Source organism: Emys orbicularis, chromosome 1, assembly GCF_028017835.1.
Source record: "Emys orbicularis isolate rEmyOrb1 chromosome 1, rEmyOrb1.hap1, whole genome shotgun sequence".
In the NCBI taxonomy this organism is placed as follows: Eukaryota; Metazoa; Chordata; order Testudines; family Emydidae; genus Emys; species Emys orbicularis.
Genome location: NC_088683.1, coordinates 144,324,630 through 144,341,104, shown reverse-complemented (window position 1 = coordinate 144,341,104; position 16,475 = coordinate 144,324,630). Strand labels below are relative to the sequence as shown.

Below are 16,475 nucleotides of genomic sequence, written 5' to 3'. Positions count from 1 at the left end.
ATCTAGGCCTGTCTGACATCTCATGGACGTTCAGCCATCAGCTGAAGCTCAACATGGCCAAAAGAAAGTTCATAATCTTTCCCCTCAAGCCTCTATCCTCCCTTTTTCACTCACCATGGATGACGCCACCTATCCTCATTGTCACAAAAGCCTGTAACTGGGTGTCATCTTTGACTTGGTCCTCTGTCTAGATCAGCGGTTCTCAACCCGCAGGCTGCATGTGACCCAATTAGCACACAGCTGTGACCCAGCTCAGCTGTGTGCTAAAGGCCCTGCCACGTGTCGGGCTCTGGGTTCCCGGCTGCCCTGCCACAGGGCGGGCTCCGGCATCCGGGCTCCCAGCTGCCCTGACATGTACCGGGCTGTTGGCTGCCACTGGCCCCGCAGGGCGGAGCTCAGGGTCTGGGCAGCTGGCTGCCGCCTGGCCCACTCCACGGCAGGGCTTGGGATCTGGGCAGCCAGCTGCCACCCGGCTCCCCACACAGCATATGTGGCCCATAATGATAAATAGGTTGAGAACCACTGGTCTAGATGCTCACATCCCAGCTGTATCTACTTCTTGCTGGTTCTTCCTGAATAATGTCTTTAAGATCCACCGTATAGATAAACTTCACTTTATCTCATGTCTCAACTACACGTTCCTCCTCTCTGGTCGTGAGAAACCACTTTTTGTTCCACTTACGTTCATTCAAAGCACTGCTGTAAAAATCATTTACTTGCTTTGTCACTTTGACCATTTCCTCCTCTGCATCCTTCCACTCTCTTCCCCCATCTCCACTGCATCAAACACTATTTGTCTTCCCTTTAAAAGGCCTTCATGGCCTAGCTTCACTCTTATCTGTCATCTCATATACACTTTTGAGATGTGACTGTTGCCTCTGTTCTGCCAATGATTCCAGCTTTCATTGCTCATTTGCTGAAATTGTCAGTTTTCCAAGAACACCTTTGCACTGTGTTCCATGCTGCCCCTTATGCATGGAAAGAGCTCTCCGTAAAAGTCCGCAAAGCCACCACCTTGTCCTCTCAAATCTCCTCTTGGTTATGTTGCCTCCAAAGTGCTTGGCAATGATGAGGCAGTTGGTGTACTGTGACTGCTGCTTATTACACCTATCATAATACTCTGTTTCCTTGTGCTCCCTCTGTATCAGCGTATTGGCTCTTGCCTCCATTTAAGCTAACCCCTTCCTTGAATTCACTTCTTTCACACAGCTGAAGGTGGAGGCTGCCAGATTGCATTTTTTTTTTTTAAATGCAGCCTCAGGTTTCCTGTTTTGCCTTATTCTGAGCTCTTTCGCTCAACAGCCTGATTCAAACTCCTTGCCATACACACTCCTCATCTTGGCATGGATGTAAGCAGGGCAGAAACCTCTGTGGCAGAAATGAGTGAAGAAATAATCTATACTTCTGTACGGTTTTCACAGACACCGCCAGTCTGTTCCAATGATGTCAGGACAAATAGAGGTAAGCAAGCCAAATGAAACTGGTGAATCCCAGAGCAAAGGCTCTGTCATATGGTGTCTACAGGAGCTATTGCAGAAATGTTCAGAGCTGGTCATTGATTTTGGGTGTCCAGCTTGAGACATCTTGGGTTTGATTTTTAAAAGTGCTGAGCACTCACAACTCTATGGGAAATCAGTGGGAGCTGAAAGAGCACAGCATCTCTGAAATTAAGGCCCCTAGTAGGATTCTCAGGTTGGGTACCCGAAATCTGTAGCTTTCTTGAGCTTGACTGCATGACAGTAGACTGGAGAATTTAAGCCTATGTAGGATAATAAAGATGAAGGTACAGATAAATTATTGGCATATATGAATCATACATGAGAGAGGGAAAAGATCTTTTAGATCATTCGGTCTGTCTTCCGAGGGCGAGTGCAAGATTGTTCCATGTGGCATATTATATTTTTTCAGTGTTTTCTTCAGTCTAGTTTTAAAAGCCCCCCGTAACAGAGCTTCCATCTCTTCTCCTGAGAGACCATTCCACAGCTTAGCACATCTCACTATCAGGAAGATTTTCCTGGGATTCATCTTATATTTTTCCTTTCATAGTTTCCTCTCCCCTCTTGCTGTTTATATCCTTCAGATATTTGCAGGCTGTTATGAAGTCCCCACCTTAGTTGTGGTTAAGTTAAGATTGATTTTAGCTCTCTTAATTTCTCATAATTGTTTCCTTCCAGTCCCCTTATCATTTTTGTTGCTCTTCTCTGAACTCCCCCCAGTTTGCTAATGTCTAATAATGAGCTGCCCACATTGAACATAATATTCCAGGTAGGGTCTCATCAGAACTGTGTAGAGAGGGGCTATTGCTTCACTGTCCCAAGAAGAGATGCTTCTGTGTATGCAGCTAAAACACACATTCCTGGTGCCTGGGACTGTTGATGCCACGTGTCTAGATATAAATCTGTTTGAACAAAGCTGCATAGGAAACTTCAAATATCCACCTGCCAGTGAAGTCTCACTCAGTTGGTAGGAAACCTCCTTGGTTTTGGATATGTTTTCTGGCTGTGTTTCAAGTCCATTACATGGGAGATGTGGATTGTATTGTGTATATTTCAATTAGATGTTTGCAGTCTCTCTTTTGTTTCAAAATCTCCCTTTTCACGTTGTCCCCTGGTGAGCTAAGGCTAGAGGAACAGAAAAGGGGAAGCTCCTCTTCACACCCACATCCCTCTGCCTCCCCAGGAAACAGCGTCTGATCACTGTCCACCTCATTCCTCCAAATCTCCAAATGAAGTATCTTTCTCTGGGCTGAAGCAAGGCTCTTACTACCTCTTATTGGGTCACATCTTGTCATTTCCTGGGGAACAATGCAGTCCACCACAGTCAACTCTCCAAGAGCTTTGTCCAGTCCCTGTTTAAATGTCCTGTGTGTAAAAGGGTTCCCTCCTCTTCCTTTGGGGAGACTCTTCTCCAGTCTCACAGGTTCTTCACTGTTAGGAAATATTTTGTGATTATCCAGTGTGAGATTTCCACTTCTTGTTCAGTTTCATCTCATCTTGGTTTTTTCCCTTTCCCCACACAAAGCCTCTCTCCTCGTGATACCATAATAGCTGAGATCAGCAGAGGCCCTTAGGCCTCCGGCACCTTGGTTCAACAGGGCAGAACTACAGGCACTGAATTCTCACTGAAGGACCCTCAACTCTGGAGTTTGCTTTCCTTCTTAGTTGGATGGATCCTGCCAAGACTCAGATTCAGCCAGTATGTGCCGGTGCAGCATACCAACACTGCTTGCATGCTGCTATCTTATTCTCCAAAATTTAAGTTTTCATGTGTTTTAAAAAGTCTCTAGCTGTAATGGTTGGTTGGAGAGATGCACTCAGGTCCTGTTTTCAAGACTAAGGGATGCAGTGATCTCTATCTGTGTTTGCAGAGTCTGAAACAATAACTCTGTGTGGTGTGAACTGCCCTATTTATCTCAGTGGGAGCCACACCAGATACACAAGCATAACAATGTTGACATTTCAAGTATTAATTATTTCATTGCTCACCTGTTGAAGTCCCGGGAAGGTGGGCATGCACAAACCTCCCCACAACTGAAGGCATGGGCAGTGCGTGAACCGCTGGCTGGGGGAGACTAGCCCCCAGCCCCGCCCCTTCTGCCCAGGGCCTCGCCCCTTCCACCGGAGCCCAGAGCCCTCCCACTGTGGCTGCCGGCCCCTGCCCCAGGCTAGTGCCCCTGGGGGGAGGGAGGGCGATGCCAGTGCAGCCCCCCGGAACGCCGGGAGGGTGGGCGGTGCGGCCCCAGCCCCTGGAGCTGGGCTGCAGCATGGGAAGCAGCAGGGGGGCTGGGGGTGGAGCATGGGTGGGCCATGCCTGTCTGGGGAGGCACAGCCTCCCCTAGCCTATGATACCTGCCACCCATGGCTAAAGGCTAAGGAGAGGAGCCACTGAACCCAGGGCTCAAATAATTATGGGTGATAAAAGAAATCAGCTCACTGTGAGCATGTAGGAAAGGAGAGGGATGATCCTATTATGAAGGTCTGTGCAATCTACTGAGTGATGCCTCACTTGTGGCACCATGAGTGATTGGCCTTGGGAGAGTACTGCCACTTTCCCCAGTTAAGAAGGGGCCAAACCTAAGGAGCCTAGTAGAGCCCAAAGGAGCATCTGACCCCTCTTGAAGGAGGGCCATGCTCAAGAAGCCCAGTGGTGTATATGTGCCTCACTCAGGGGAAACCAAACACGCAGAGCCCATGGGTGTCTTTGCACCCCAGTGATGGGGAACCAAGCCCAAAGATCATGCATGATCACATTTTGAACATCTATACAATTGACTGTGAGTGATGTCTTGTGGCTGGATCTTGGAAGGGTACCACAGCCTTTATTTTGGTTTGTTTCCATCTGCACCCTGGATCCTGAGTCTGCTGACCTTGATAGTCTGGTTCAAGGCCTTTTAGCTTCCCCAGCCTTTGGGGAAGGGGCAAGATTAGGAAAGTGTATGTGGGTTCAATGGATGTTGATAACTTATTGGGACTAACTGATTAAGGCAGATGAATTTATGGGGATACATTTATTTCTGGTTTGTGATTCTTTCATTGTACATGTGCCAAGAGCCCAGTGAGAGGCCATTTAAAAGTCAAAATAATAACATAAAGATATAATGAATAGGACATAGCCAGCACAGCTACAGTTGTAAGCAAGCAAGCAAGGAAGATGTAAGCAAGCAACTGTAGCCATCACAATTTTATTTTAGTCTTTCCTCATTCATATTGTGCTGGAATTAGTTTTTCATGGCAGCAGGAACTTTGGTTCTGTGGGAAAGATGCAACGTCTGGACTGGGAGGTTGAGAGAGGAGGGTCCGGGACGCATACTCTGTTTTTGAGAAGAGGGAGGAACTGAAAAGTTTGGACAGGCGACATCTCAGAACTGTGAAACCAGACTTCAGTGTTAAGTGTGAGCAGATATTTATCTTCTATTTGAGCTATTTTCTGTTTATAATCAATGTGTGCAAAGGATTATGTGATGGAGATGGAGCTCCCCCTTCCCTCTTAACATCAGGCTTTGCGGGATTTCTCAGGCCCTCAGACTGAGTCCAATATCTTGAGGCACTCAACAGCCACACTGTGCTAGTAAAACTGTAATAATAATAATAATGAATTGTTATCCGAAGGTCTCGTCCTAGGCATTGTACAGAGATGAATGAAGACATGATCAATGTAGAGAAAGGGAGTAACTTTTCCATCTGAAACGCCAGGAAGAATTCTAGAGAGGCAGAATGTAGTTATATGATTAGGAACCGGGACAGGATGCTGAGGTTAAAACTACCTACTCAGGCAGAAAGTACCAGGAAATCTTTAAATCAACATGTGGAGAAGGTCTTATTTTTACATTGTATCTGAAAAGTAGCAGCTCCAGGAGCACAAAATCATTCGTCAGCACCACAATGGAACATTGGAGTCAGTAATGATTCTTCAGGAACAACGCTCCTTATTGAGTCACATGCACCATCCACGTCCACACAGCGCCCTAGCTGGACTCTGAGGTATTGGGGTCAGTTCTGATTCAGAGGAAGGTGCTCCCTTACCAGGAGTGCTCCCTGCCGCAAAATATCCCGTAGCACTGTGCAGGGCTGTTGAGTTCAGTGTTGTGGAATTACTGATGCCTGGGTAGTGCAGATGTAGGCAGCTATTTCTGGGTATAGATATATTATTAAAGGAACTATAGGGAGATGTAAGCAGTGCATCCCTTTTGGGGTATAAAATCTGTAGCCTTCTCTGTAGCCATAAGCTGTTTGGGACAGGAATGCTGTTATTGTTGGACCCATTTATAAATTGTCCAGTACCACGTGTGTGTACAAGGCTAAAAATACAGCTATTAATGGGGATGCATAGTCAGGTAGGTGTATACACCATACATTTACCATGGTTCCTGTTTTTTCTCTTCCAGCTCCCCAGCACTGGTCATCTGGCCTGTACAGCTTGGCTGTAGGTGTTGGGACACTGAGCGCCCTCATGGTGATTGCAGTGGTAGTATGCATGGTTTGGAGGAATGGTGAGTGTCCAAAGAGACATTGATGTGAACAACCTGAGATCACAAGATGGGAGAGCTGTTCTCAATTCACCTAAGCAGAGAAAGCAAGATTCTGATTACCGTTATACTATGGCAAATTGGGAGTAACTCCACTGAAGACACTGGAGATATACTCTAGCTTTGCACCCTGTAAAGGAAAGCAGAGGCTTACTTACAGCTTACTGAGGTCACCCCCTATGGAGACCCCAGAGGGTAGATCCTTTAACTAGGCCTTGTTTCCTAGTTAAAGGAAGAGCAATGAAATATAATGAAAGGTGTGTTGTTGTTTTTTCCCCCCAGATTTGTCTACCGTTAGACAGTGAATTGAGAAATAAAAGTATTACCAGTATGACATTCTTAGTGTAGCATGCACAAGAAGGTGCTAAACCCCATATGCATATGCTGCATGCTGCTGTGAGCTGTGGTCACACCTTTTCCACTTCTCATCCTGTGAAACGATCACACCCTCGATATGTTGTGACCTTTTCCCCTGTTTTTCAAACACATGCAGCACCTGTCTTGCTTTCAGAGGGCTAAGTTCTGCTCTCACAGGACTAAGTAACTGCATCCACTGAAGTCTGTGGAGTTATCCAAGTGTCAGAGGAAGATCAGCCCTATAGTGCACACAACTGATCAAATTCAGAGGTGATGTAAAGAGTGGTGCAAATTACACAAAGGGCCTGTGATTCTATTGCCTTGTATAGTTGTTTATACTTTTATTCCTGACTCTCATGTCCCTGCCTTACAGTCCATCCTTTCCACATGGCTGTCGTGTTCTACCCAAGGTGGCTACATTTTCACAAGTGGGTGTGCAATCCTGGCATGTATCCCAGCTATAAAATGCCCTAAAATGCTTCAGAGTGAATAGAAAGAGAAAAGTCATTATGATTCCTTTGCAGATCTCTCCTTTCCTGGATGCCCTGACCAGTGGTTTGGTTACAGAAGCAGCTGTTACTACTTCTCCAAGATGAAAAAGGATTGGAATTCCAGCCAGGCATCCTGTTCTGCAGAAGGATCACATCTCCTGGTGATCAGTGATGCCAAGAAAATGGTAAAAGTCTGTCAGTATCATTACATGAGGCTCTTTCATTGTCTTGCAAATGCGTCTGTGATTTGCCTCCAGTGCATGCTATCATGCTGACACCAATTTACTATAAAGGGGCGAAAAACCCCTTAATTATAACAATGTTACGCAGAAGGCTGACATTTTCAGTCTACATTTAAGAGGTTCCCATGGGGAGGTTATGATCAGCAGTCAGGGAAGGATGTTGCATGGGAGCCTTTTTCCATCCTCTGGCCCATGTCCCTGCCCCCACCAATAGTTAGCTTTCCACTGATGAGAGTTAGCTTAGCTTAGTTCAGCTAGTCTCAGCAACTGAATGCAGTTGTGTGGGTGATACTGGAAGCCATCTGTTTGTAAGCTCTTTCACCTCCAGGTACCAGGTAGGGGGCACAAGACTGATGACCATGAGAATGTTTCAGGCACCAGGCAAACAAGGCAAAGCTAGTTGGGACTCTTGCTTAAGCAAATCCTGACCACAGTTCTTGCTGCTGGGAGCCGTCCTCAACCTCCATACGACCCATTTTTCTACTGCCAGAAAACCTCCCTAACCCCTCTGCTGAAAGTTCCCCACCAACTTCTCAGTTCCTGGGGCCTCCCTTGATATCTCCTGTCATGAGTTCCCCATACAATGGATTTTCCTTCTATAAATCACCCCTGTACTCCAGCCACGTGCTACTGCATTCCTTATGCTGCATAGGCTGTGACCCATAGGCTCCCTTTTGCTGGAAACATTCTTTGATTTCCTGGAGATGTTTCCCAATCTGGCCTATCTCCACACGTCCAGAAGCCCTCCCTGGTTTCTCCAAGCTTCCATTCCCCAGGCATCTCTCTGGCTCCTCCTAGTCCCTTGCCTCACAAAGACACTTCATTGCTAGAGCTTCTATGGAAGATGTCCGTTTTGTTATTTTGCTTCCTTGCATCACCATTCCTGGCAGCAGGAGGCATGGAGTATTTATTATGATTTAGTTAGAAACACAGTGGGGCAAATTCATCCCTAGTGATTTCTTCAATTTTTGTGGATTTATTCCAAGGCGGAATTTATTGTGTACAATTATTGTTTCTATGAACAATGAACACAAGCTCAAAGTCAGACAAATGGAAATGAAAGCCTGTAGGGCAGGGGTGGACAAACTACGGCCTGGGGGCCGCATCCAGCCCTCCAGATGTTTTAATCTGGCCCTTGAGCTCCCGATGGAGAGCGGGGCCTGGAGCTTGCCCCGCTCCGTTGCTCCAGCCGGGGAGTAGGGTCGGGGGCTTGCCCTGCTCTGTGCGGCTCCCAGAAGCAGTGACATGTTCCCACTCTGGCTCCTACGCATAGGGGCAGCCAAGGGGCTCCGCATGCTGCCCCCGGGAACCCCAGCCAATGAGAGCTGCAGGGGCGACGCCTGCGGACAGGGCAGCACACAGAGCCACCTGGTCGTGCCTCCGCATAGGAGCCAGAGGAGGGAAATGCCACTGCTTCTGGGAGCTGCTTGAGGTAAGTGCCGCCTGGAGCCTGCACCCCTGACCCCTTCCTGCACCCGAACCCCCTGCCCCAGCCCTGATCCCCCTCCAGCCCTCTGAACTCCTCGGTCCTAGCCCGCAGCAACTTCCTGCACCCCCAACCCCTCAGCCCCACCCCAGAGCCTGCACCCCCAGCCGGTGCCCTGACCCCTCACCCCTGCACCCCAACCTCCTGCCCCAGCCAGGAGCCCCCTCCCGCACCCTGAACTCCACATATCTGGCCCCACCCCAGAGCCTGCACCCCCAGCCGGAGCCCTCACCCCCTCCCGCACCCCAACACCAAATTTCATGAGCATTCATGGCCCGCCATACAATTTCCATACCCAGATGTGGCCCTCGGGCCAAGAAATTTGCCCACCCCAGCTGTGGGGGAAAAGTTCTTGTGTCTTAATGAAACCTCAATGCTGCCCTGCCAATGCCTATTCCAGTCCTGTGCTTCCCCACGTAGCTCTGCCAATGCCTCTCAATCCTGCCCTGTAGCCGCACTGAGTTCAGCCTGTGCACCTCTGTCCTGACTTGGTCTGAAATTGCCCTGTAGCTTTTAATGTAGGACCCTTATCTAAGAGACTCTGGCGGGTGCACTCTGAGTTCACTTAGTGCCCTGGGAACTTCCTTTGCAGTATCAACACAAGGCACCTCAAGTTGTGATTTGCTGCTTTCTGAACACAGTGTGTGCTACATGTCTCAAGACAGGACACCCAGGATTGGGCTGCTGCTTACCCCCTAATTATAAAAAGAAGAGTTTGGGGAACACAAGGCAGGGACAGCAGCAAAGGAGACAAGCTATCAGCATTTCTTAAGGTGGAAGCAGAGGTCTTGCCACTCACATGAAGAGTAGTTAAAATTGCAAACTTCATTTGCAGTTTTTACTGAAAAATTCCCAAGTTTTACACAAGTAATTATTCAGTTTTTATTGATTTTTTCATCCAATTTTGGGCCACTCAAGTACATGAAGAAAATCCAATGCATTCCATTAGTTAGATGTGTTTATGTTACTAATAAGTTAGTCTAAGTGTAAAGTGTGAGACTGTTGGTCAAAGTAAGACAATGTGGTAGAAGATACGCACGCACATGCATGTGTGTACATATAGTCACAAACTGTTAATATACAGTTCATTAAATAAACCACAGCATTAAACTGCTTTTACTTTCAATACTATTACTTTTTTGTTACTTTTTTTTCTGTCCTCCTGTCCCCCCAAAACTGTCAAGTTAAGTTTCTGCACTGATTTTCACACATTTTAATTTTTTTGTAATAAACAGAGATGAAATTCCCAGGAAATTTTAAACAAAATAATCACTGAAAATAAAGGTCCTTGATAATAGTCAGGCTCAGCTGATATATTTTGCTACCTGACATTTGATCGCTCCGTTTGCCTATCAGGACTTGAATTTTCAGGTTGATTTTGATTAGTTCCTTTGTCCTTCCCCACTCCCTTCTAGGACCTGTTCTTGGGAATGCACATAAAGTACCACTGGATTGGTCTGAGGAACAGCACAGGCAGTGGCTGGACCTGGGAAGACGGCTCAAAACTCAACAATACAAAGTGAGTTTGGTTTCAGTTTAAAAAAAAAAACCAGCAGCACTCTGAAGAGCTAGATCATCAGATACTAACAGTGTTTATCAGTCCTTGCTCAGGCAAAACTACTGAGGTATAGGTACAGCGCCATAGCTATGCTGGCATAACCCCACAGTGCAGATGCATCCTACACTGAGGGAAGGGTTTATTCTGTCAGTGTAGGAACACCATATTCCTGAGGGATGCACAGGCGCTGACTTTTTTCTTTCCAGATGGGTGCTCCATCCCCGCTCCACCCTGAGGCCCTGCCCCTACTCCACCCCTTCCCCCAAGGCCCCACTCTCACTCTGCCTCTTCTCGCTCCTGCTCCGTCCCCTCCCCCGAGCATGCCCTGCCTTGCTCTGCCTCTTCTCACCCCCTCTCTGCCCCTTCCCCTCAGTGCCCGCCACTGAGCAACTGGTGGGTGCTGAGCAACTGGTGGGTGCTGAGCAACTGGTGGGTGCTGAGCAACTGGTGGGTGCTGAGCAACTGGTGGGTGCTGAGCAACTGGTGGGTGCTGAGCACCCACTATTCTTTTTCCATGGGTGCTCCAGCCCTGGAGCACCTACAGAGTCAGTGCCTATGGCTAGGGGGACAGAAACATTCTTCTGCTGACCTAGCTGCATTGACACCAGGGGTTAGGTCAGCATATCTACGGCGCTCAGGGGATGTGGATTTTTCTCATCCCTGAGTGCTGTAGTTATGTTGACCTAAATTCTAAGTGTAGACCAGATCTTATGCACCGTCAAATTCTACTCTACCGCCATCAGCATGACTCCAAGGCCACTGAGCCTTTTTCTCTACCACTCTGACCCAAGACCCTCTTAATGCCAGCTAGCAAAGGGGTGCAGAGTAGCTACAGGGAACTCCTGGGTCTGGTATGTGCATTCTAGTTCACAAAAGAATGTCATGTGAGGTCTCAAATAAAATCCGATGTCACACTAGTCATCTATATAATTGTGAAACACATGTACGAATGTTACGTAAGGAGTTATGTAAATACGCTCAAAACCAAGTTCTTATAGACTGTGTCTAGGGACTGGTCACTGGTAATAACAGGTTTTCTGACAGACAAGAAATGTTTATCTATATGGCTGTTTACATGTTAAGTATTGTTCACAATGGGTCTTCTCTTATTAGTCTAAACTGAATGTTAATCATAGAACTGGAAGGGACCTCGAGAGGTCATCTAGTCCAGTCCCTTGCACTCATGGCAGGACTAAGTATTCTCTCTAGACCATTCCTTAATGAAGGATTGTAAAACATCACAGAGAGAAAAATAACAGGAAGAAGCACACAGTGGAGTAGGGGGAGAGAACACTATCTTGAGGCGCACATCAAAAGTTTACTCTACTATATTTGGGAGACAAGACAACACCATGTCATCCTTCACCTAGGAAGTAAACGGGTAGCCTATTTGCTTCATGAAAGAGGGGTCTTGTTCTCAGCTAGGCTTAGTTGAAAACACTTGAGAGAACCGTGGGTGAGATAAGCTTCTTTAGACAGGAGTGTAACTTGTTAGTTAAGTTTAGTCTCTAGAAAGTGTTATGATTTTCTTTTGTATGTAACCATTTGTTTCTAATACTCATACTCACTATCACTTGCATCTCTGTGCTTTGATCATAAATTTATTCTTGTTTTTACTATAAATATATCTCAGTGCTGTGGTGTTAAGCAAAATGCTGGTCCTGAGTTAAATCTGACAAGCTGTTGTGTACTGTTCCTTTGGAAACAACAGGCCTGGTAATTCTGTGAGTGTCTAGTATACTGGGGCTGGACACTTCAGGGAAGGCTCAGAAGACTTGGGGTTGGTTTGTGCCTATTACTAACCTGTAGAGTGAGAGTGAGGCCTGAATGGCAGTTCTTGTGTTACAGCAGGCACAGGCAAGACTGCCTCATGCTAATGGCAGGTGGTGGTGAGGTACCTCACAGCCCTGGGTACTCCTGGGGAGCGTCACAACCACTTTGCACAGTATGACATCATTTACACCTGTGAAAAGTAGCTATAAAATCTTACAGCTCTGAAGCTGATGTTACCTGCATCTCTGTAAATCAAGAATTATTCTACTGAAGTTAATAGTGTTACACTGGTTACAGTTTAGAGTCCCACTGGTGTTAAACTGGTTTAAATCAGATCAGAATCAAGCCCTACTTTTCTGATTTGGGAGCATTTCACACCCACTTTACACTGGTGCAAGTGGCACAAAAAGTTCAAGTCAGTGAAGAATTAGGCCTGGTCTACGCTTAAAATTTAGGTCGACATAGCTGTGCCACTCAGGTGTGAAAAATCCACCCGCCTGAGTGTCGTAGCTGTGCCGACCTAAGCCCCGCTGCCGGTAGGTCAACAGAAGAATGCTTCCATTGACCTAGCTACTGTCACCTGGGGAGGTGGTGTTCCTACACTGGCATAGCTACGGCTATAGTCTCTATAGTGTAGACATGGCATAGGCCCTGTGGCGTTAGTAAAATTATTCTGGATTTACAGCAGCATAAACCAGCGTTTGAGCCTTCATTTTTGCTCATTCTGTTGCCTGAGTAAGGACCTCAGGATTTGGCCCTGGGGCTTTATAATAATGGCAGAACACTTTCCCTCTCTCTAGCACCTTCTCAAAGCACTCCAGGTAATGAGCTAGCCTGACACCCGCTCGGTGGGGGAGCTCCGTGTTGGTATTCCTATTTTGCAGATATGGAAGGTGAGGCCCAGAGATGTGAGCCAACATGCACAGGGTCACGCAGTGTGTCACTGACAGAAGTAGGATGAGGCTCTCATGACTCCCCGTCCTATGCTCTAGCTACTTGACCAGTTTCCCTTTGGAATTCCAACTTTCGTATTCTAAAGAAATCCGCTTTGCCACGCTCCTCCTGACCCAGATGCCCCCGGCACGAACACACACATCGCTCAAGTTGCTAAAGTTAATTCACTGCACCGTGTCCTTGTCTAGTACTGGCATGGGTTTCGTGGTGATAATGGGCCGGGGGGTTAGTCTATATACGCAGTCTCTATTAGTGTCTGTTTTGGATTCAGTGACCGCTGCCCCTTCTGCGGCTGTTCCTGTCACCTCCCCCCGACAACCATAAAGAGTTTTCTGCCTTGCCTTTTAGTGATGACTCTTACTATTTCTCCTCAGTCTGTGTTCTCTGTGTCTCTTTTGCAGGGTCATCTCTAACAGCCCCGTGCAGCACTGTGGCGTCCTGGTGATGGGTGCCCTCCAGGCCTCCAGCTGTGCAGTTGATTTACCATGGATCTGTGAGAAATCCCCCAAGTAACCTCCTCCTGCACTTTCCCACAGAATAGTCTTCACTCACACTCAGCCAATGGATCTGGACCCCAACAGCGCATCCAGACCTGCCTAATCCTTGTTCCCAGTGGGGCAGGCTGGTGCTGCTCCTAGTAGGAGGTTTGTGTCACCATTGCCCTCTGTTGAAATTGCACAGCCATGTAGGAGACTGAAATCTGATTCATGGACTTTCAGCTCCCTGAGGCTGGAGCTCTGAGGGTGAGTTCTGTGCAAAAAACCTAGATCCATTTGCAGTCCTCATCTTTCAGGGCTGGGAGCCTGGGGCTGCCCCTGCCCAGGCTTGGCTTCTGGGGACAGCGACCGAGTGAACCGGAGCCCCCCATCCCTCAGCATGTTTGACCACTGTCCCCGGAAGCCAAGCCCAGGGAAGGAAGGGGGCAGGGAGCGCAGGGGCCCCGGGCTGGGGGAGGGGAGGAAACATGTGGAGGTCACGTGTCGTCCCCTTTAGCTCATGTCCCCTAGTTTGGGGAGGCACCAGTCTGTCCAATAGTGTAATGAACCAGCTAGTCTGTGTCTGTATCACCACTGTCCTCTTTTGGAGCAAATCAGAACTGTTTAGCAATGTATGAGATTTGGAAGGATTCGACTTTTATTGGTAAATGTTGATTTCACTGTACACACAAACGGATGAAAAACATATTTCCATTGATAATCAAAATGTACAGAGAGGCAAAGTAAGAGAAATGCTGCTTGAGAACTTATTAGAGTTTGATTTAAGGTTATTTGCTTTGTGTATTTTGGCTTGTGATGTTGACAATTTGTGTTTTAATAGTTATACAGCTTTAACTTTTTGAATTTCAACATCTACTGTCATTAAATATTGCCTGACTTCTCCATAATTTGCCACAACCATAACATTTAAATAGATAAAAATCTAAAATAATATTTAACGTTAATATTAGCCATTGAAATTATAAAAAAAAAAATCTAATTCTTCCAGGCCTAATTATAGGCCTCCTTTAGCTTGAGTGGTTCAGGCCTATACTTGTGGAGTAGTTATTTATTTAATAATCACGTGTATTATGGTAGTGCCTAGGGACCAACTACGAATGGGCCCCCATTGTGCTCACTGCGGGACAGACACAGAGAAATAGATGGTCCCTGCCCTGAAGAGCTTACAGTCCATGTAGGCAAGACAGAAACAGGGCAGAGAAGGAATAGAACACACAAGCAGAGCGAGCAATGAGGTGGCAGCAAATGGCATGTTAGTGACATGATTTTTTTTGAGGGGTGGCGGTGTTACTTGGGAGGGGATCACCTATATGGAAAGAGAAGTTGGGGAGAACATGGCAGCACTCGAGTAATTCTGGAATGCTGTAGAACAGCATTACTGATGGGCACAGAGTGGAGGGAGGGGTGAAGGACGGGGCACCCCACCTCCCTTGGCTGGCTCTGAGCAGAGACTCAGCAGCAGCTGTCGTTTCCCCTCTGGACCATGCCTGAGACAGCATAGTAGGGTGGCCCTCTGGCGGGGGACCCATCACTTGCACAGGAGGTAATGCACTGGGGGCCTGGGCTTGGTACATATTGTCCCAGTGAAGGGACATGCTCAGTCTGGACACCTGGGCCAGGGCGAGGCACAGCCTGGAGAGCATGGGGGAGGTACCATGCAGTCCCCCGGGCCCTCAGCGCCTCTGCTTCCCAACATACAGGCTGCCGTCCTTTTCCCCTCTGCTGTCTCGCCCGGAGCAGAGAACTTGGGGAAGTGCCAGGGCCTCCCCCCCCCCCCCCACACCCACAGTGCTGGAACACCGGCAGAGGCTCCCCTTTTGGATGGGGATGCGAGCGCCCCTCCCCATTACCTCCTGTGCTGCTGTCTGGGTGTGGCTGGGAGGGAGGTGGTGGTTGCTGGGTTTGTGCTCAGAGCCAGCCAGAGGAGGAGAGGCCTGGGTCCCACTTTGTTGCACCCCATCCCTCCCTCCCCTATGGTCACCCCCTTCTTCCTCCCAAGGTGTGGGGTGGAGCTGTTATGCTCCTGTACCAGATGTGGGCTGGCTACGGAGCTTTCTTGTACACACCAGATGTGTTCATCATAAGATCCTTTAAAACTCTGCCAGGTAAAGCTGAGGGCAAGTCTATACTACAGAATTAAGTCAACCTAAGTTACTGAGGTGGCTGTACGCCCATGTAATTAAATTGCTTTTGAACATCCACACTGCGTTCCTTGTGTCGGTGGTGTGCGTCCTCACCAGGAGTGCTTGCACTGATTTAACTGTCATTGTGGGGCACTGTGGGACAGCTTCTGAAAGGCAGCAACAGTCAGTGTAAGCAATGCAGCGTCTACATTGACACTGTGTTAACCTAACTACATCGAGCTCAGCACTACACCTCTCATGGAGGTGGAATTATTAAATCGGCGCAGGGAGCAAGTTACATCAGTTGGAGCTACATTTTAGTGTAGACACTTGCAGAGTTAGGTCAACGTAAGCTGCCTTACCTCGACCTAACTCTGTACTGGAGACCAGGCCTGAGGTTCATCTAACTATGGTGTGTTACACACACTGCCAGCTAGTGGCTGAACAGTATAATACAGTTTGGCTTTCCATTACATCTCCCCCTACCATTTACAATATTTACACTATCATGCTGTCTTTGAGGTTCAGTACAGGTAAGTCTGTTAAGTGTCTCTGAATTGTACTGGTTTTCTAGTTATATGACCTGAATGTGTAACCACTTGATCATCTGGCTATCCGTTAGTTGCAGCGACTGGCTGTGGTCAGTTTGGAATCCTTGAGTCGTCATCGTCTTCTGCATCTGCCATCTGTACCATTTGCTCTGTTAATCGTTCTTTCTGAGGAACAAACTTTAGATGTTGAACTCTCTACTGTTGGTCTTGATCGCATATGATCTGGGTGCTGGATTATTTTTCTTTATAACAGCTGGAGTTGTCCATCCTTTTTCACGATCTAGTTGGACATGAACATGGTCACCAGATTCTAGACCTGGCAGTTCTCTGAGTGATGTCTGTTGTAAAAGTGTTCATAAGCTTGTTAAGCCTTTTTACCCAACTTGCCCACTCTCTTCATGTCTGGCCACTTTGGAAA

At 47.5% G+C, this 16,475-nt stretch overlaps 1 protein-coding gene across 1 annotated transcript; it reads left to right on the top strand.

Moving 5' to 3' along the window:
- The first annotated feature begins 1,343 nt into the window (after nt 1-1,343).
- Nucleotides 1,344-13,433, top strand: LOC135895218 (killer cell lectin-like receptor subfamily G member 1). The gene is made up of 5 exons (XM_065423294.1): nt 1,344-1,461; nt 5,885-5,989; nt 6,907-7,058; nt 10,017-10,120; nt 13,288-13,433. Exons 1-5 carry the CDS (start codon nt 1,344-1,346, stop codon nt 13,397-13,399), a joined length of 591 nt encoding a protein of 196 aa, XP_065279366.1. The 3' UTR covers nt 13,400-13,433.
- The last annotated feature ends 3,042 nt before the right edge of the window (nt 13,434-16,475 follow it).

Excerpts from the sequence above, each read along its gene's own strand:
- LOC135895218 (XM_065423294.1), top strand. The coding sequence starts at position 1,344 with ATGGATGTAAGCAGGGCAGAAACCTCTGTGGCAGAAATGAGTGAAGAA. Across the intron at positions 5,990-6,906 it reads ATGCATGGTTTGGAGGAATG|ATCTCTCCTTTCCTGGATGC; the intron begins GTGAGTGTCCAA and ends ATTCCTTTGCAG. Across the intron at positions 7,059-10,016 it reads TCAGTGATGCCAAGAAAATG|GACCTGTTCTTGGGAATGCA; the intron begins GTAAAAGTCTGT and ends ACTCCCTTCTAG.